We start from the raw sequence: 20,645 nt of genomic DNA, 5'->3' as shown, positions 1-20,645 counted from the left end.
CAAAAACCGCGCTTCTCATACAAGAACCCCAGAATTAGGGTTTATGCCTGAAAATCAAATCCAACTCCATTTTTACGCTCAAACCAACGCTTTCTTCCACCTCACAAACCGAAAATGGAGCAAGAACCATCCACACTCGGAAAACGAAGAGAATCCGAAACCACCAACACCGGCGACGCTTCTTCAAAACCAAAGAAACCCCGCAGTTTAGAACGCACATGCGTCCATGAAGTCGCAGTTCCAACCAATTACACCTCAACCAAAGATGAATCCCTCCACGGAACCCTCTCCAATCCTCTCCACAATGGCGCCATGGCGAAAACCTACTCCTTCACGCTCGACCCCTTCCAGCAAGTCTCAATCGCGTGCCTAGAACGGAACGAGTCCGTTTTGGTTTCCGCTCATACTTCAGCCGGAAAGACTGCGATCGCGGAATACGCGATTGCAATGTCGTTTAGGGATAAACAGAGAGTTATCTATACTTCACCGTTGAAAGCTCTTAGTAACCAGAAATACAGAGAGCTTAGCCAGGAGTTTAAAGATGTAGGGTTGATGACTGGGGATGTTACGATCTCTCCGAATGCGACGTGTCTTGTTATGACAACGGAGATTCTTAGGGGGATGTTGTATCGTGGTTCGGAGGTTTTGAAGGAAGTTGCTTGGGTTATATTTGATGAGATTCATTATATGAAGGATCGTGAGAGAGGTGTTGTTTGGGAGGAGAGTATAATCTTTTTGCCGCCTGCTATTAAGATGGTGTTTCTTTCTGCTACTATGTCGAATGCTACGGAGTTTGCGGAGTGGATTTGTAATATACATAAGCAACCTTGTCATGTTGTGTATACTGATTTTAGGCCGACTCCGTTGCAGCATTATGTTTTTCCCAACGGTGGGAATGGGTTGTATTTGGTTGTGGACGAGAATGAACAGTTTAGGGAGGATAATTTTGTTAAGCTGCAGGATACTTTTTCTAAGCAGAAAGTTGGTGATGGGTTTAGGGGTGGTAAGTCTAATGGCAGACATGGGAAAGGTGGTTCTGCCGGTGCTGGTTCCGACATATACAAAATTGTTAAGGTCAGTAGTTACTTCTGCTATTCCGTGTGTTAGTCATCAACCATAGTTGTTAATTATATGTATTGTTTAACAATTTACTTTGTCGAGGATCTTGTTCATTGTGATGGAAACTCGCTTATTAAATGATTTCATCTGTTTTGGCTTTAATTGAAATATATAGAATTTTAGGAAAGTTTAGCACGCAGACATATTGGTAGACTATATGAATATATTGTATTGTATATAGGGAGTTTAGTATTAATAGGAAAATTAATATAATCTATTTTTTCCGGGTACAAAATGGGGTAATTTATACAATGTTAGGCTTTTCTCTTCGGAGAAGACAAGCCCATGTTAGAGAGCTACCACCCGTTCTTCAAGCCGAACATCCTGCATTCAGGATTCTTAAAAAAAATGCAACTACTTAAGTAGTAAATTGTTGATTGATGAGTTCTTGATTCATTTATTCGCTTGTCAGCTGATTAACAGAGGGGGAAAAAGAACGAACCGATAAACACATTGTGAATCTAGATGGATGGATACTTATTATAAAGAATATATTCAGCCAAGATTGAAACATTTTATTGTTATAAAGAGCATATTAAAGCAATAATAAAGCCCTCCTCCATACATTATGAATCTATATTGTTTTTTTTTTTTTTTTTAATGTTATAAGGGCAATGAAGCACATGTACGGCAAAATCTCTGCCGAATTGTATATGCCGTTGATACTTATCGAAGAAGTATATCTATTTGTTTATTTTAAAAATTTAATAAATTCCGACACGGCGGCGATGCATGCGGCTCCCATATATGCCATGGATATGACAATGACTCTTCATTTTTTTAGTGCATCAATATCAAATTTTTTTTCTTTAATGACCATTCACTCACCTTTAATTACATATTCTTTTTAATAACCCACTTAAGTTTTCTTATTGTTGCCATTATTCTAATTGGTTTATTTACCCACAATTCCTTATCAATTACCAATGTTTCAAATTTAATTCAGATCAATGGTTACTTTACACATTCGTAGGTGCCTAATCACATTAAACCAATAATGTGCAATGTTTTGATTTACTTTGGGTCATTTGAGAGGGGTATACATCTTGCACTTTTGATGATATCTACTAATAACCAGTTGCTTTTGAATATGATTAGGCCCTATGCAATAGGCACTAAGACATGACTGCGGATGTGTAAAGTTCATGGCATTTTAAAAGAGCGTCCTTTACACTTATATTGACGAATTTTGTAGCTTTATGATAGAAACCGGTACCAACATACAAATTAAGAGTAGAAACTGACTTTTTTTAATGGCAGAATGTGTTTACAACAGACACATAATTACAAACAATAAAGATAATACAAAATACGCACATACTAATCCAAGAGATTTGAGAGTCTTGGTCTCTCCCTCCAAGAATTAGAGAGCTTGTTCTCTCCCACCCAAAACCATTCAATAACTATACTATCATCTGTTTCTCCCATCCTTTCCCTATTTTATTACTTTTTATTTTAGTTGGTATATTTCTCAATTTTCAGATGATCATGGAAAGGAAATTCCAACCTGTCATCATCTTTAGCTTCAGTAGGAGAGAGTGTGAGCAGCATGCAATGGCTATGTCTAAGCTTGACTTTAATACCCAAGAGGAAAAGGATACAGTGGAGCATGTTTTTCGGAATGCAGTGCTCTGTCTGAATGAAGAAGACCGGAGCTTACCTGCTATCGAGCTGATGTTGCCACTACTTCAGCGAGGAATTGCTGTCCACCATTCTGGCCTTCTCCCTGTCATCAAAGAATTGGTCGAGCTTCTTTTCCAGGAAGGTCTTGTAAAGGCCCTCTTTGCTACTGAGACAGTAAGATTTTGTCAAGCTTCTGATTTTTCTCCTAAAATTCTCTTGATAATTATTTTTGGAAGACTACTTAGATGCATTTTTCTACAGTTTGCAATGGGTTTAAATATGCCGGCAAAGACTGTTGTATTCACTGCTGTTAAGAAGTGGGATGGTGATAGTAACCGATATATTGGCTCTGGTGAATATATACAGGTGAGTGATGTTTTTTTTTTTGGTTAGTGGTGATTGAGGACTTATTCATTCTACCGGGCTATCACATTTCTTACTTACTACTAATAATATGGTCCCTTTAGATGAGTGGAAGGGCCGGGCGTCGTGGCAAAGATGAGCGTGGGATTTGTATCATAATGATTGATGAGGAGGTGAGTCTATTGCCAGTCATTTTTTGTTTTCTGTTCCTCCAATGCAGCATAATGAAATATGCACTCCAATGCAGCATAATGAAACACACACCTACACTGTTTTTATTGAGCCTTTTCCAAAGTATTATTTTAACAGTCACCCTTCTTTCTTAATTTTACTTTTACCGGGATAATTTAAAAATGGCAATTTGATAGTTCTTTTTGACAAGTAGACTTGTTATATGATTAAATATATTTCCTTTAAAAAATAGCTTATATATTTTTGCTTTGATAAATATATTTCCTTTAAAAAATAGCCTATATCTTTTTTAATGTTGTTGGTCGAAAGATGGTTCAAAACATTTAAGGTTGAGTTTATTTCAGAATCATCTTGTAAAAAGTGTGAAACAAAATTCAAGATTAAGGTGGACAATTTGTAAGTGTTCTAGTAAAACTGTACCAGAAGAGATAGGAAAACAATTTGTTGGCTATCATTATTCTCTCTGAAATGGGATTGCAAAATTCAAGGGAAGTAAACAGTGTTGTCTGTTTACTATTCTAATTTTAACCAATCAGCTGTTGATACAGTAGTCAACAGAACTGTTATTGTGCTGTTCTAACTTCTAACTAAGTTCTGATACCTTGGCCAACTATACATACTTCTCGCATAGTAATCATCTAGTAGCAATTTAAATAAACTTAGCAAAATGGGTTTGATTTCTTTTTATTTTGAAGTTCTAATCTGACTAGAGTCAAGTTCAATAGCTTAGTTTTATTTTTTGTTGTAATATTATTTTATTAAAACGAGATGGAGCATGATACTATTTAGTTATGTGTAAGGCATATGTTTCAACTCTTTCAAGACTATGATAAACCCCATGAACAAGGAGGTTACCTGCTCTGTTTGTAATAGCATGTAATTATTTGTTATTATATTTTTCTGTTTTCTCTTCATATGTTCATTAACAGAATCTGTGAATTAGGCTTTCAAAAGCACTTTTTTTGTATAATATATTGGACATGTATTTGTGTGTGCTTGATAATTCTGTTATTTATATACTAAATCTTGTTGATTTTTTTTGTACTTTCCTTTTCACGTGGTATGGCTGCAAAACTATAAGTTAGATGCTTTATATCATGTTCGCATTCTATTCTTAGTTATTATGGTATATGTCAAAGTCTATGGTTTGATTTTAGACAGAAAACTAACACTTGTTGTTTTTGCAATACTATTTGCGTGTGCTTGAAAATTCTGTTATTTATATAGTGAATATTGTTGATTTTTTTGGTGCTTCCCTTTTCACGGGGTATGTCTGCAGCAACACAATAAGTTAGGTGCTTTATATTGTGTTCGCATTCTATTCTGAATTATTGTGGTATTGTATATGTCAGTCTCTGGTTTGATTTTGGACAGAACTAAAACTTATTGGTTTTGCAATACTGAACTAAACATTATCGAATTGTTTTACACAGATGGAAATGAATACCCTCAAAGACATGGTTCTGGGTAAACCTGCTCCTTTAGTTAGTACATTCAGGCTTAGCTACTACTCAATTTTAAATTTGATGAGCCGTGCAGAAGGCCAATTCACTGCCGAACATGTGATAAGAAACTCATTTCATCAATTTCAATATGAAAAGGTTTGTACCTAACCATTTCCTTTAAAACATTATTTGTATTTCGTGCACTGTAACTGTGATGTTTAACTTGTGGACTCCCCATATTAAGGCCTTACCTGATATGGGAAAAAGGGTATCTATGCTGGAGCAGGAAGTAGCCTTGCTTGATGCTGCAGGAGAGGTAATCTTTATTCCTGATCCATGTTTTTTTTGTAAATTATATTTTCTGTGTGGCTTTAATATATTGATATTGATATTTGATTTACTATTTGCTATTATTCTTTATTTGTGTAGGCTGAAGTATCTGACTATCATAAGCTGAAATTAGAATTAGCTCTTCTTGAGAAGAAGATGATGTCGCAAATAATAAGACCTGAAATGATTCTTTATTTTCTTGTCCCTGGTCGATTGGTAAGTGGTAGTTATCATTGGTGCGGAATTGAGTATGATATCATAAATTCATCCATATGTGTGTGTGTGTGTGTACGTTTTAATTTTCAGTATTTAATGTAGATTATTTCTCCTACATTGTCTCTGGTTTATACTTGTATCAAACGCCACTAAAATAGATGGTTTTGTTAATCTTGCAGATTAAAGTAAGAGAAGGCGGGACAGATTGGGGCTGGGGTGTTGTAGTCAATGTTGTTAAGAAACCTGTTGGTGGTTATATAGTTGACACTTTACTTCATTGTGCACCTAGTTCAAACGAAAACAGTATGCGGTCAAAACCATGTCCACCGCGCCTTGGAGAGAAAGGTGAAATGCATGTGGTAAGCTGCCATTTTGACTGTCACACTACTTTTTCCAGGCTCTGTTGTTTACTCACTTCACTTTACATATCCCAATAACATCTACGTTCTCTTGACTGCTTCCTTTTGCAATAGGTTCCTGTTCAATTACCATTAATCTCTGCCCTTAGTAAACTAATGATATGTGTACCTCCTGATCTCCGGCCCTTGGAAGCTCGGCAAAGTATACTCCTTGCTGTTCAGGAGCTGGGCAATCGTTTTCCTCAAGGTCTTCCAAAGCTCAACCCTGTAAAGGTAAAGTTTTCCATCCTCAGCTATCTTAAATTGTGGTATGTTCTCTACTTTTGCTATCAGAATTAAGGGGTGACTGTTCTAGGCACTTTAATGTTTCACATGATATTAGACACGATTTTTACGTAAACTGTAAGACAAAAGCTGTAGCAAATTTATTGCTCTCAATTCTCAAACATTGTATCTTGGCAATGTCTGTGCTTGTTTTAATATTTTTATTGCTGAGTCAAAGACCTGCCTTTTTGCATCATATTTTTTCCTCTTCATCGATGTTAATCTTATAATTTCTCTATCTCATTGTCTTTTAAGCAAGGAAGGTTATCTTAGCACATGCTCACAGCTGTATTTTAGTGATCTTTAAAATAATCACACCATTTATTTATTGTTCTTAAATAAATTTCCAGGACATGGATATACGTGATTCAGAGATAGTAGAACTTGTCAATCAAATAGAAGAGCTTGAGAAAAAGTTGCTTGGTCATCCTATGCATAAGGTTTGCTAAAATTAATCTGGTCGATATTCTGTACGTATAAATGTGATGATGCTGGTCTTTGGTTTGAATGTTTCTTCAACACTTTGCTGTAAGTTAGGTTCAAGATGTAGATCAAATTAAGAGCTTTGAGAGGAAAGCTGAAGCAAATCATGAAATTCAACACCTGAAAGCAAAAATGCGAGACTCCCAGGTATTGACTTTGCTGAGGCCTCATTATTTGCCAAAGTTAATTATTAAGCTGGACTTACATGTTGGAGTTTAGAACTGAATGGGAGACAATAAAGTATGTGTATGCATTATTACATATAAGCTTATGTAACCAAATGTGAATAATTGACAACTTAACAGTTGATGGGAGGTTAATATGATAGTTTTGTCCATGACAAGTAATGAGTGCACCACCATTCTTGAATGTGAACAATTTTTAACCGTACTAGTTTATTTATTTTTCTAAACTGTTGAGTGCAAACTTTATATCAATATTTCAGCTGCAAAAATTCCGGGATGAACTTAAAAATCGCTCTCGAGTCTTAAAGAAGCTTGGTCATATTGATGCTGATAGTGTAGTTCAATTGAAAGGAAGGGCTGCCTGCTTGGTTGACACAGGCGATGAACTCCTTGTCACTGAATTAATGTTTAATGGTGAATCAATATGCATTTGTTTGTTCTTTTTTTCTGTATGGCTTAGAGTTTCTGTTACATAATCTGATTTTTCTCCCGTATATTCATTTCTCTTCCTCATTAGGCACTTTTAATGATCTTGACCATCATCAAGTTGCTGCTCTTGCAAGTTGTTTTATACCAGTAGATAAATCAAGTGAGCAGATACAACTGAGATCAGAGCTTGCGAGACCTCTACAACAGCTTCAAGACAATGCGAGAAGGATAGCAGAGGTGCTCTATCATTTAACTTAATCTTTTTTGTGAATTTGTGAATTAAATCATAACTGGGATTACTCTATGGTTATAGATACAACACGATTGCAAATTGGAAGTAAATGTGAATGAATATGTCGAATCAACAGTAAAGCCATTCTTGATGGATGTAATATACTCTTGGTCTAAGGTTCGTAATATCATATTTTTGACTCGAATATCTTTTCTTCTTTTAAGCCGTTTGTTAAAATGAATTAATCTCAATACAAAAACCTATTAGTGGGGAATGGTGTGCAATGCCATAAGTTATTATTTTTTGAACATTAGATTCCAGCACTCACATTTCTCTCCCTCCCTACTAAAAAAAGAATAGAAATTGAGGTATATGATATTTAAGCCGAATCACACCTTTAAATTTAATTCTTGCCTTGCCCGCCTTGCAAATGATGGGCAACTTTAACAAGAGTTAGCTTAAGGAAAGTTAGCATTTGACAGTCCAGGTGGAGGAGGAAAGTAAAAAGGGTTGAGGATAATTAGATATTTTCTTATAATATTCAGTCATCATTCTACCTGTCGAGAACCCTTCTGATTTGGAGACACTGTTTTTTATGAAGTTGGAATTATGAACACATGCTTGTGATTAGTAAAATTCAGTCGTCGTAATAGAACCTAAATCATCCATTGAACATGCCTTGATATCAAAATTTGTGAAATGTAGGCATTTGAGTTGGTTGTCATGGTTGTTAGCCAACATAGCAACACGTGTCAGAAGCTCTCACCTATTAAAGGGGTTCTTCTTGCTTCATAATGTATGGATTTAAAGCACGTACTTAGACAATAAATTAACAACTTAAAGTGCACATACATACATACATACACACTGGCCTGTCACTGAAATTTCATTGTCAAATACACTGCGTAAACATACACATTCTGCTACTCTTGATTCATTACCAAGGGGTCTTCAAAGTTGACTCAACTGTGCTGATCTTAATTCTTTACCAAGAGGTCTTCAAAATAGACTCATCTGTGCTGATTGTTATACTAAATCTCATTTTAGGTTGCTTGCATTATAAGACACGTATAGACATCCTCACTGCAGCAGTTAGTATGCTTCCTCTAATGAGTGGAAGAAATGAGTAGTAGTTAATGTATTGGTTTGTAAGTTTTTTATTAAACTCTTGTTTATTGTTTCTTATTTTTGACCAGGGATCTAGTTTTGCTGATGTTACTCAAATGACTGACATCTTCGAGGGCAGTATCATTAGGGCTACTAGAAGGCTTGATGAGTTTTTGAATCAGGTAACCACGTGGTTTCACTTCCAATGGTTGATTTGCCTTGTACTTTCTTGCAACTAAACAAATACACCATTCTATGAATAAAAAGTGAAAAAGAGCTTTTAAAACTATCAAGTGTATGGGTTAAAGTAGCGGTTGTTGACTTGTGTTTAAGCAATTATTTTTACCGTTGTAAAATTCCCTCATGTTAAAAATTCTCTTTCAACACATTTCCGGCTTAATTAATTGTTTGAAAACAAAATGGAAATAATAAACTTGACAATGAGTTTTTAGTGTTGTGATTTGCAATGACCGTCTTTACCTCTTTCCAGTTGCGTGCTGCTGCTGAAGCAGTTGGAGAAGTTGACTTGGAGAAGAAATTTGCAGCAGCAAGTGAAAGCCTTCGACGTGGTATTATTTTTGCCAATTCTCTATACCTGTGATTTGTTATCCTGCCAACCACTCCCTACATTCTTGATTACTCTGGCTGGAGGAAAGCTGCTACCTTCACATCCCTCCTTTCTGGGTGCGCTCAATACGTTCTTAATTTTTCTCTTGTAAATACTTTTTGTTCAATTTAACTGCTCGTAGTATAGGAATTGTTGTACACTAGAGTGATAGATGACCTAATGTGGTATGATCATTGGATCCATTGATTTTAATTCAGATTGGTAATATGTTTCTCATGTAAGTCTACCTTCAGAACCCTTTGTCTGCACCGGGGCTTGGGGAGTGGGGTAGCAAAGAAATTATTTACAGATGAGTCATTCTGGCATGTAAACATTTCCAAAGCCAATTTTTTTGGTTGAACTGAGAATATGGATATGCTAATTGGAACTAGAGTTTTGGTTTGACAGTTATATGGATGTGAATGAACGAGTTCTTGAACTGTATCAATGGAGAATATATTACCGATCTCATATCTAATTTATCTACCACTTTTTTATTCATTCTATCGAAGTAAATTATTTATAATGAATTGTTATTTTTTAAGAATTTAATAGAAATACACCGACAGTGTAAAGCAGTCTACACTCAGTGAAATCATACCCGTCAATATATAAAATTTTAAAAATATTGTTATAATAAGTTCATTTAGATAATTATTGAATTGTTTTCATGGTTTGTTTTCTAATTATGTTAATTTTAATATTACAAGATCTTAGGAGTCTAATGTGAAAACTTAAAAAAGTCGGATCTTTAATTCTTGATAGAGTTTGGAGCAAGCTTAAGAATTAGATGGAAAATGTCTATTTTTTGATGGTAGAAGTACCTCAATAAAAACCGATGTTCATGCTTTATCTACACTTATGTGTAAGCATGACAATGAGTCCCGGCAGAGTCAAATCAAAATTCAAATTATCAAATAATCTCTGTATTCTGTCCTGATTTTCAATGAAAATGAAAAATTAAAAATCCAAATAGATTCAGATATCTGGCTATGTCACCAATCATTTAGTAAAACTAATTATTTTTTTAATGTCAAATTACATTTCAGATAATAAAATAAAATAATTTTAAATTTTTTGATTGATATATTTTAAATATTTTAAATAATAAATATAAATCAACCTATCAAAATATTAATTACATATTTAATATTCTTAATTATTAAAATTAAATAATAAAAAACATAACTAAATGTACGGGGCTGATCTAGGATGTTCTCATATTTTATAATTGAAGACAATTTTAATTAAGTCAAAATGAATTTGATCAAAATGAATTTTCTCCGTCAAATTCAGAATATGTTCGAGTGGTTTTTCAAGAGTATGGGGTTATGTTTCTGTGTCTAGTTATGTGTTGTTTTTTATACTTAAGAGAAATTTGTAAAAAAAACTTGTGACTTGTTGGATTTGATTTTGTAAAATTATTTAAATTTTGTTTAAAATTTTAAAACAATAAAACATGATTGGTAATCTAGTTTTACAAAATTATTCTCTATTTTAATTTTAAAAAACTAAAAAAATTAAAAAAGATTTTAGAATTTTTGATTTTTGATTTTTAGTATTTAAACTTAATAAGAAAAAAACAATAAAAATTGGTATACTCTTTATAGTTTTTTTTTTTACCAATAATCACCTAATGAAATTAAAATACATTAATAACCATATTTTGAAAAGAATCAAACAAATAATTAGGTTTCAGAAATGAAAAAAACGTGCGCGCCAGTTGAGATGACGCATGCACTTAATTTTAGAGAGGATGCACCAGTCCATTTGGTGCATGCATTGCATGTTTAGGAAGAGACACCATCTCAACTGGCGCATACGTGCATGCATTAGGAGGATTAGCCATCTCAACTGACACATGGGTGTATAAGACTATTTTATAAATGATTTTATTTTCCTCCACCATTCTTCACACATCTACTCTTCATAACATCTAAAATGGTTTTCAAAAGGATGGCTATGTTATTTTTTGGCTATCAAACCCCGATTAAAATGAAATATTGGAACATCCACTCGATGGACCATCTTAAGAGGTCATTGATCCGTTGGTTAAACGTAGGGGTGTCAGGCTTACCCAAACCCCGGGGTCCATCTGCACCCAAATTCGAGTCAACGGGTGAAAACTCGAGTTGACTGAGTTCGGGTTCAGGTGCCACCCGATATTTCGGGTGCGGGTTTAGGTTGTGTAAAACCCGCGCCCTAAACCTGAAATCACACCCGATTTTATATATATTAGAAAATTATAGAAAAATTGTAGGAAAATGTAATTTATGTATTTTTCTGTGGGTTTGGGTGAAAAAAATCGAACCCAACGAGTGTGGGCGTGGGTGTTCTTTTGCCACCTGAATAGCCTTGGGTTCAGGTGGTGATTTCGAGTGCGAGTTTGGGTAGTGTGAAAATTGCACCTGACCCTACCCGTTGTCATCCCTAGTTAGACGGGGATATCCAAGATGGCGAAGTCATTAGAAGAATTCAGAGACAAAGAACGACCACCTCACTTGCGACTGGAAAACCTCAACGTTGGTGGGAGGACGTCAAAAATGACAGCGACGTTATAGTGATGATGCATGGCACAAATGAAATTGGTTTGACACTTGTAATTTCTTAGATATGATTATGTGCTAACTAGTTTAATTTTATGTTAAGAAGGGCTCGATTTGTTGTAACAAAGATGCTTAATGAAAAAAGTTTCGTTCAGATCTAAAAATAAATTACATTGTATTAATAAAAAATTTATGTTGTTGATCTTGTAGCACGATTGAGACAATTTTTTCAGTTGTGTCCGACCTGACGACATATACTGCACTTTATTTCTAGCTTGTCAGTCGTGTCCATTTCAGTTGTAATACACTTGTTTCTGGGACAACTATTTTTCTTCCTTTGCATTTGGTCGTTGTGCAAACAATTTCCCCTTCATACGCAGAGCAAGCTCTCGGCCTTGTAAGCGGGAGATAGAAAGGATAATGCATATTGATGAGCATACACACATGCCACAATGAAATGGGAGAATGACATACGAAAGGCTTGTAACTTTTATCGCACACCTACGAGATGACAGTAGAACCTTATACTCTTGTCTTGACAACCCCTCGTTGTGATTAATCGTGTCTTTCACAATGAGATTATGGTTATGACGGTCGAATCTGGTAATAATATGGGTGTTGGATTTGGAATTTTCTTCCTTCATAAATTTCATGCAGCTTTCACTCCATAATTGTCCTGGTTGTAGCACTACACTCCACTTTATACCTCTTCTTACGAACTAGCAAAGCCATCATAGAATAGGTTGATTTCACTAAAGCGGCTACAAGGAGGTTTCACATGCCTTTAAAGACACCGTTCATTGATTCAACAATATTCGTGGTCTTGTGGCCCCGTCGTTGTCCATTATCATATGACCTCGTCCATTTCTCCACTAGAATATTATCTACCCACCTTCCGACATCAGGATTTGACAATGTAATCTCGATGCGACAGTGTTTGAATGATGGTTGAGTTAATGCATATCCCGTGTTCACAAGAGTTTACCAATAAACATACACCGTCAACAACAAACCCAACACACTTACACCACTCAACCAACACAACGAAGACATCGATCCACAAACATCCGATCAAATCACCATGACCAATACCAAGACCAACAAATGCCACATACTCAAACTCAAAACTAAGAAAAAATATCTTACAACCAAAACCCCATGTGGGTCCATCCATTAGTCACCTTAGCCCCGATCTAGGTGAACATGCAGAATATTTCCCAACCAACCTAACTCACACGCAACCATCCCATCACCGTAGCACCCAACACATCCAAAACTCGTATGGCTAACAAACTCAACAAGACCAATTTCCTTTTTACCCCACTTATTGAAACGACCAGTGCTACCGACCACTCATCGAGCCCATACCCCATCCAACACGATCAAACTTTAAGAACATTGGTAACCGACTTTTCAAAAGTGGGTCTTGTGGATATGCTGACCTGACAAATTTTATGGACTCAGATCGCATTGACTTCGCGAGACACACGATCCAACCGTAACATGAAATTCATAAAGGACGGGTTACTAGGATAGGACAGGCACAAGGAAATTAGGTCTTATTGTAATTTACATTTCCACTATGTAATAATTTATTTAAATCATTATTATTAAATTTTTTTAGTTTTATTTTTAATAGTTTTTTATTTTTAAAAAAAAGTGCAGATACACCCATGCGCCAGTTGAGATGACACATCGCCATGCATGCATGCATGCATGCATGCGCCATTCGACTTGGCTTGTATGCAGTGCATGTGCCAGTCCATTTGGCACAATCTCATTAAAATTAGTGGATACGCCATCTCAATTGGAGCGCACATTTTTTTCATTTTTAAAACATGGTTATTTCTGTAATTTTTTGTAAAATATAGTTATTGATGTATTTTAATTTCAATAGTTGATTATTGAAAAAAAATATATTTTATTGATGATAGATTTTTAATATTATACAACTTTAAAATAATTTTTAAAATTAAAATTGTCAATTTTTTTTCAAAACTATTTCTTAATTAAATGAAAAGAAGATACACAAAAGAAAAAGGTTCATGCATAAGTAGGACATTCAAAAAGCGTATGATACAGTTGAATGGTTATCCTCCTTCATATTATGATCGAGCTTGGGTTCCCGCAGATTTATATCAATTGGATTATGGCGTGTGTGACAACAATTTCATATCGTTTCTTAATCAATGGAGTTCCGTCTAAAATCCTCAAGGCAAAACGTGGTCTTCGACGGGGGATCCCATCTCACCCCTCCTTTTTTTCTTATCATGGAGTACTTTCATCGCGTCCTGCAAGGTTTATGTTTCATCCCCGATTTTAATTTTCATCCAAAATGTGAAAATTTGAAGATTATCAACCTGTGTTTTGCTGATGATATCCTACTGTTTGTGAGGGGTGACCTTGTTTCTATGAAGTTGATCATGGATAAAGTTAGGGTTTCTCATCTTCTACGGGCCTAACGATTAGCATCCCAAAAAGTAAAATTTACTTTGGAGGTGTGGACGTTACTACTACTAACATCCTTCAGCAGTAAACTGGTTTTGCTATTGGCTTAATGCCTTTCAAATATCTTGGAGTTCCACTGGCCAGTAAGAAATTGGCTATCTCTCAATGCCAACCGTTAATTGAGAAAATGCTTGCTCGATTAAAACATTGGAGCACCAGACTTCTCTCTTATGCGGACAGAATCCAACTTCTGAAAATTGTTATTTTCTCTATTGCTAATTATTGGATGCAAATTTTCCCTCTGTTGAAAAAGTTCATTTCTCATATTAATAGTTTTTGTAGGAGATTTCTTTGGACTGGAAAAGATAATATTACCAGAAAAGCTCTGGTGGCTTGGGATCATATTAGTGACCCTCTCTCTGCAGGTGGTCTGAACTTTACTTCTCTTATGGAATGGAATAAAGCAATGATAGGAAAACTCCTTTGGAATATTTATGAAAAGAAAGATAAGCTTTGGATTAATTGGATACACTCTTACTACTTGAAAAATGAGGATCTTATGTCCTTTTGTCCTGATGTTCATTGCTCTTGGATTCTAAAAGCAATTTTTAAACATCGGGACATCCTCGTGCATTCCAATGGAAGAAATTCCAAAGTACAGGAAAGTACGTTACGAGAGAGGTCTATCATATGATGAGAGGGAGCAAACCTAAAGTGCAGTGGAGGAATATCTTCTATGAGAATCTTGCTAGACCAAGATCTAAATTCATCCTTTGGATGACTTGCTTAGATAGGCTACCCACTAAGGACCGTCTGCACCGCTTTGGAATCGTCACTGATGGCAAATGTGTGTTTTGTAATGAACAAGAAAGTTGTAATCACCTCTTTTTTGAGTGCAATGTCACTAAAAGAATTTGGTTAAATATCCTCATATGGAGTAACAATAGCCCGGGGGTTGTAACTCAAAATTGATTTGGTTATGCCATATGATGCGTGCAAAAGGTAGCAAAAAAGTATCATGATAATTGCGCTAGTTGAAACCGTTTATGCAATTTGGACAACCCGCAACAAGATTATTTTTCAGAACCAACCCAGTGACTCTCTCCACAGTAGGGATGTGATTAATATTGTACTTTTGAGAGCGAGTAGTAATAGGAAATTGAACAGATATTGTAATGGAAGTAATTGTTGAGCCTTTTATGTCTGCTTGGGTTTTGTGGCCATTGTGATGCCTGGATCACTTGATCGACTTTGTACTTATTAATTTTTTGAAATAAAATTCTTCTTTTGATCCCAAAGCAATAGAAGAGAATAGCGGTTTGGAATATTTTATTTAATTATTATATAAATATTATTATATAGGTATAAGAATGAGAGTACATCAAGAGTGAGTTGGAAGTTCCGCAATGCTTAGAAAAATGGAGGTTGAACACTTTATAAGTGAGATTACTCATATACCTATTACTTTAAGATTTTGAGTGAATATGTGATGTCTCTTTCACTTGTGTGTTGCTCTTGATTCAATGTGGATGCTCCTCATGATGACCCAACAGTGGTATCAGAATGATGGTTTAAGGGACCGACTCCTAATATCGATAGTCTTCCGGACAATGGGGTAGTAATATAATTTAAAAAGTTATTTAAAAAATTTAATTAATTAATATTATATAAATATAACATAAAAATGTGAGGCCCTAAGTGGTAGTTTTGGTGGGCTACCCCTAGGACCGGCCTTGAGTACAAGTGTATCTGGATGAAAGTGTTTTCGTTTCAGAGGGAGTATAGTGGATATACTCACACTTGAGAGGGAGATTGTTGTGTACAAGTGAGTTGGAGTCCCACATCGCTTAGAAAAATAGAAGTTGAACACTTTATAAATGAGATGATCCATACACCTATCCCCTTAAGGTTTCATATGAATATGACGTCTCTTGTTATTTCCCCGTTGTCAAAAACTTGGGTGGTAATATTTTGGGGATTAAACTGGTGCCTCTCTTATTAGTGGCATTGAGAATTATGAATTGGTACCCAATGAACCTTCAACTCATCCTATTCAAGGTCTCTCCTTTTCCTTAAATTATTGGTATTATTTGTTTTATTAGTTGTCAATTACTACAAGACTTATGGGATATCCAGTCTTTGTGTTTGCTTAATAGCTTATGGGTAATTGTTTTGTAGCAAGTGCTATGAAGTCAAAGAAAAAATCCCTTTGAATTCTGGGAAGAATGGGGTGGAATGGTGAACCACCATAATTTTTTTATTGACCTTGACAGTGGAAATATGTAACTCCTAGATCAAGGTAAAATGCAACAACTCTAGTTTAAAACATATGCAATAATATTATAAAATATTTTTGCATATTAAATCTAGTTATAAAAAAGTTTTAGAAATTGACATAACAAGCTAGTTTACAAATAATATATCATCCAAAATAGGAGATGGCAAGAACATAAGCTATTGAAAATGCAGAATAATTATAGTACTAGCCACATAAAAAAAGTACTCCAAAGTGTGAGTGAAAATGCAGCACAAGAATAAGTTGCCAACATGATAACTGAGCATTCCCCTTCACTAACTCCAAATAATTGAGTAATTGTACCTGCAACATTATAGTAAAATAAGCTTATGTAAAAGTAACATTTTAATATTATTTTTCTTTAATGATTTTTTTAAATAACTTACTCATTGATACTGCAGGTGGAAGTGCAAATTGAAGTAGCAAAACAAATTGATACAATGGATCAGGATGGATCAGACCAAAATGGATAGCACCTTTGACAATTCCAATACCTATTAATGGTAATGCTATAAATCTAGCCACAATAATTCCAACAATAACTGGAAATTGCTTTCCTGGTCCCTTTAAACCTAAAAAAAATAAAAAAAAATAATCATCACATTTCTTTTTATAAAGAAAAATACAAATTCATTTGACAATTTTTTAATTTATTTATTTACCTTTTACAAGATTTGCTCCAACCAACAAGGTCATTATAGGAATGGCTGCATCCCTATAAATAAATTTTCAAAAAATTATAATTTTATTATTTAATATAGGTTTAAATAGTTTTTTTCCTGGTAAGTTGTTGTATTTTTTTGTCTCTGTATTTTTTTTTTTGATAAAATTCTTATATATTGAATTTAATTTGGTTTTAGTCCCTAAAATAAAAATCCACAGAAAAATTTGCAGGTTTCCTACAGATTTTCCTTTAAATTTTTCATCAGATTTTATTTTTAGGATTAAAACCAAAAGGATTTTAACATTCAATGTTCATTTCCAAAGAAAAAAAAACACAGAGACAAAATAAAAAATACGCTAACTAACAAGAATTAAAAGACTATTTAGGCCTTTAATATATTAAAAGTATGTAAATTTTTAATATGAATTTTAGGATACTTACCCTACCATGACTATAGTGTCTTCAATAACAGCAAGAGGAGCATTGTTTACGATCAAGAGTTTTCGAAAAATAGGAACTATGCCAATTATTAGACCAATAATCTGTTTATAAGATTTTCTTTGTAGAATGAGATGAATGAAAAATAATATAAAACACAAAAAAATAAAATAAAGAAAAATCATCTTACTGCTCCAATTGTTTCTGGTTTAAATAGTGCTTTGAGGTTGATCTTTTCTACTAATACTTTTATGTGTTCCATAATCTTTTCCTTTTCTGGTACCTAAAAAATTCTTGAAAATATAAGATCATGCATAATTTCTATCTTTTGAGTAAGAGAAAACAATAAAAAAAATTAAAGAGGAAGTAAATGATGTAAACATACCTTTACTCTTTCAATAGAAGTTGTTGTACATTCAATTTCAAGTTGCTTCACATGATTTGTATGTGATGTATCTTTTGAAATGTTTTCTTGATTAATTTCTAATGTAGAATTTGGAGTAATCATGGAATCATCAACTTTAACTTCATTGGAAATTTGGCCCGAAGATATGCTCACAAGTTTGTACACAATTGTCCAAAAACAAATGGATCCTATCTGATAAACAAAAAACATCTCGATATAATTATTGATGGACCTAGAACAAAAATTTATATTATTAGATCTGAATACAATATTGACAATGTCGAAGTATAAATTCTCTTAAGAGATTTTTACGATTTAATGAGATCGTACTCGATCCAGACACTTTACCTTTATTATTTGTGTACAAAATAGACAATTCACATAAAAAGATATAGATTTATAAGCATTACATATCGGTTAACCCTAAACAAATTATACTTAAATTTCAAAAGTTATAAATTAGTATCGTACCGCCATTGATAGAGAAATATAACCTAGTGCATTTTTTTGACAAATATCGGCATCTCCAAAAGGTTTGCTTTTTTGTTTACAAACAGCTGGAAGAATAATCAAAGGCAAATTTCCAAGATTTCCTACACATATTAAACCAATTTAATAATTAACATGAAATCTTTCTTCATATATATACAAAAATTAGAAATTATAAGTGATTGTAATTACCTGCCGCGCAACATCCTAAGATAAGACCATGAAGATGATGAGGAACTCTAATAATTTTAACAAGTAACAATCCAAGAGCAGCTCCAATTGTAAATGTGAGAAGAACATTCAATGGCAAGAACCACCTACATAATTTAACTAATTAGACATAATTATAATTCAATAATATTTTCTTTTATTGTAGTTTTAAAAAAGAAACTTACAGTGTAAGCAAGCTCTGTGGAGTTATTGTTTCAGCCAGTCTGCCACAAACAAGAGCAGGGGAGAAGACAAAAAATACAATCTATGCCAAAAAAAAGAGAATGATGTCAAAATTATCATATAGTAATTATTTCATTTTTTTTTCATGTTTTGTTTTATAAAGAAATAATAAAAGATTCATAAATTTATTTTCAAAGACTTTTTTAAATAAATTTTTATAAAGATTTTTTTCAAATATTTTTTTAAATAATTATATAATTTTAACTGTGTTTTAATTTTTGATAATAGACTTTTTAATCTTTAAATTGTTTTTGTGGTACATCTTTAAACTATGGGCCAAAAAAAGTCCCAGTGTTAAAGAAAAAATCACATCAGTGGTGTATTGAGAACCCTGTTAGATGGGCAAAAACAAAATTGATGATGAATTAATTTATATTATGTACCACAAAATTGAATGGTGATTTATATAAGCTTGATAAGAGGAGAGAGGATTTTTAGAGAGAGAATGTTTAGAGAGAGAGAGAAGTGAATGTGGTTGATCACTTCTTAGTTTTTCAAAGCAATTCCTTAGACATATATCTAATTAAAACACTTTTTTTAAAAATATTAAAATGATACATATTAGAATTTTGATTGATTGTATATGTAATATTGATTTGCTGCGCTAGTATTACACTCAAAAACAAAAATGTAAATTCATAATATTAAAAATCTAAAATATAACTAATTAAATTTAAAAGTTGTAAAATTTACAGTAAAAATTAATTACATGTTTGACTTTGAAAATTGAATACACGTGTCTGTTTATATTAGTACATGTCACATGAAGCATTTTACCCACAATTCATAGAGTAGTAAAAAAACCATTTATGAATGATTCATCACAAGATAAAGTTTCATTAATGTCTCAACCAACATAATCAATTCATTGCATGAGTTCTTTTGTTACCGAGTCATCATAATTACTACCAAAAACTCACATACATACCCAAAATAACAATATCATGAATTTGTCAATTGATCAACTAAAGTCATATTCAATATTATATGCATTTGTTGTCTTTATCATATGAATTAACTATAATTTATTTGTTATTATAAAATTGGTGAATAACATTATTGATATCATAATTTTCCAATACCATTTTGTCACGATCTATTTCAATGTGACAAAGTGTTCTTTAAAACCTTGTTAACAATATTATACATTTATCAGTTGAATAAAACTCACATATACATAATGATTCATTCTTAGATTTTGAATGCCTTGTTTTATACTTTATATTCCAAAAGAAATGAGCATTTGGAATATAAAATAATTTAAGGAAAAAAAAAAAAGCAATGAAATAAACTTACAGTATTCAACTTTTTTCTTGAACTTTCTTTCCTGAGTATATCAAAACGATCAAGTGCAAGAAATGTACCAAGAACAGTCATCAACAAAACCTTAACAGTTGGCATTAATGCAACAACAAAAAGCTTCCAGAATTCCATTTTGTTACTACCCTGTTACATCAATCAAACAAGTTTTTCAATTAAACAAACAAGCATTATGTTGATTTGTTGAAAAATTATAACTTAGTTATTTTTCTTCTTCTTTTCTTTCTTCAAAGTAACATGTGAATTAAAAGAGAAAGATAAACAATGCTGGTTACCTGATGATGCTCTCTTTTTGAAGGGACTAGTTGTTTGTAGTAAGTATAGTGAGTGTGAGAGAGATATGATGATATAGGTTTGGAATATGGAGACTTGTTTATAATATATATATATATATATATAGCTCTTCTATTCGAAAACTACGTGAAGAAATTAAACCAACTATATATCAATTAAATACTATCTCTTTGTCTGTTCCAAAATAAAAATGTCACATTTGTAAAAATTATTTGTCTCAAAATTATCATTTTTAGTTTCCAATGTAATTTTAGTTTTTATCTTTCAATTGTATTCT

The 20,645-nt window shown here is 33.3% G+C and overlaps 2 protein-coding genes across 2 annotated transcripts; one reads left to right on the top strand and one right to left on the bottom strand.

The window, feature by feature from the left end:
* Positions 1-9,485, top strand: LOC131603764 (DExH-box ATP-dependent RNA helicase DExH10). Its single transcript, XM_058876191.1, has 16 exons — positions 1-1,074; positions 2,602-2,916; positions 3,004-3,108; positions 3,210-3,278; positions 4,731-4,898; positions 4,987-5,058; positions 5,172-5,288; positions 5,468-5,647; positions 5,762-5,920; positions 6,322-6,411; positions 6,509-6,601; positions 6,900-7,053; positions 7,157-7,305; positions 7,382-7,477; positions 8,497-8,589; positions 8,898-9,485. Exons 1-16 carry the CDS (start codon positions 115-117, stop codon positions 9,006-9,008), a joined length of 2,931 nt encoding a protein of 976 aa, XP_058732174.1. The 5' UTR covers positions 1-114; the 3' UTR covers positions 9,009-9,485.
* Positions 9,486-16,375: 6,890 nt separating this feature from the next.
* Positions 16,376-20,410, bottom strand: LOC131608120 (protein PIN-LIKES 3-like). The gene is made up of 11 exons (XM_058880049.1): positions 20,350-20,410; positions 20,051-20,200; positions 18,697-18,776; positions 18,494-18,618; positions 18,284-18,405; positions 17,792-18,004; positions 17,597-17,689; positions 17,410-17,510; positions 16,967-17,019; positions 16,691-16,876; positions 16,376-16,607 (listed from the first exon to the last, which is right to left on the bottom strand). Exons 2-11 carry the CDS (start codon positions 20,186-20,188, stop codon positions 16,483-16,485), a joined length of 1,236 nt encoding a protein of 411 aa, XP_058736032.1. The 5' UTR covers positions 20,189-20,200; positions 20,350-20,410; the 3' UTR covers positions 16,376-16,482.
* Positions 20,411-20,645: the final 235 nt, after the last annotated feature.

This window comes from Vicia villosa, linkage group LG5 (genome assembly GCF_029867415.1).
Source record: "Vicia villosa cultivar HV-30 ecotype Madison, WI linkage group LG5, Vvil1.0, whole genome shotgun sequence".
Lineage (NCBI taxonomy): Eukaryota > Viridiplantae > Streptophyta > Magnoliopsida > Fabales > Fabaceae > Vicia > Vicia villosa.
This window is presented reverse-complemented; position numbering and strand designations above follow the sequence as displayed.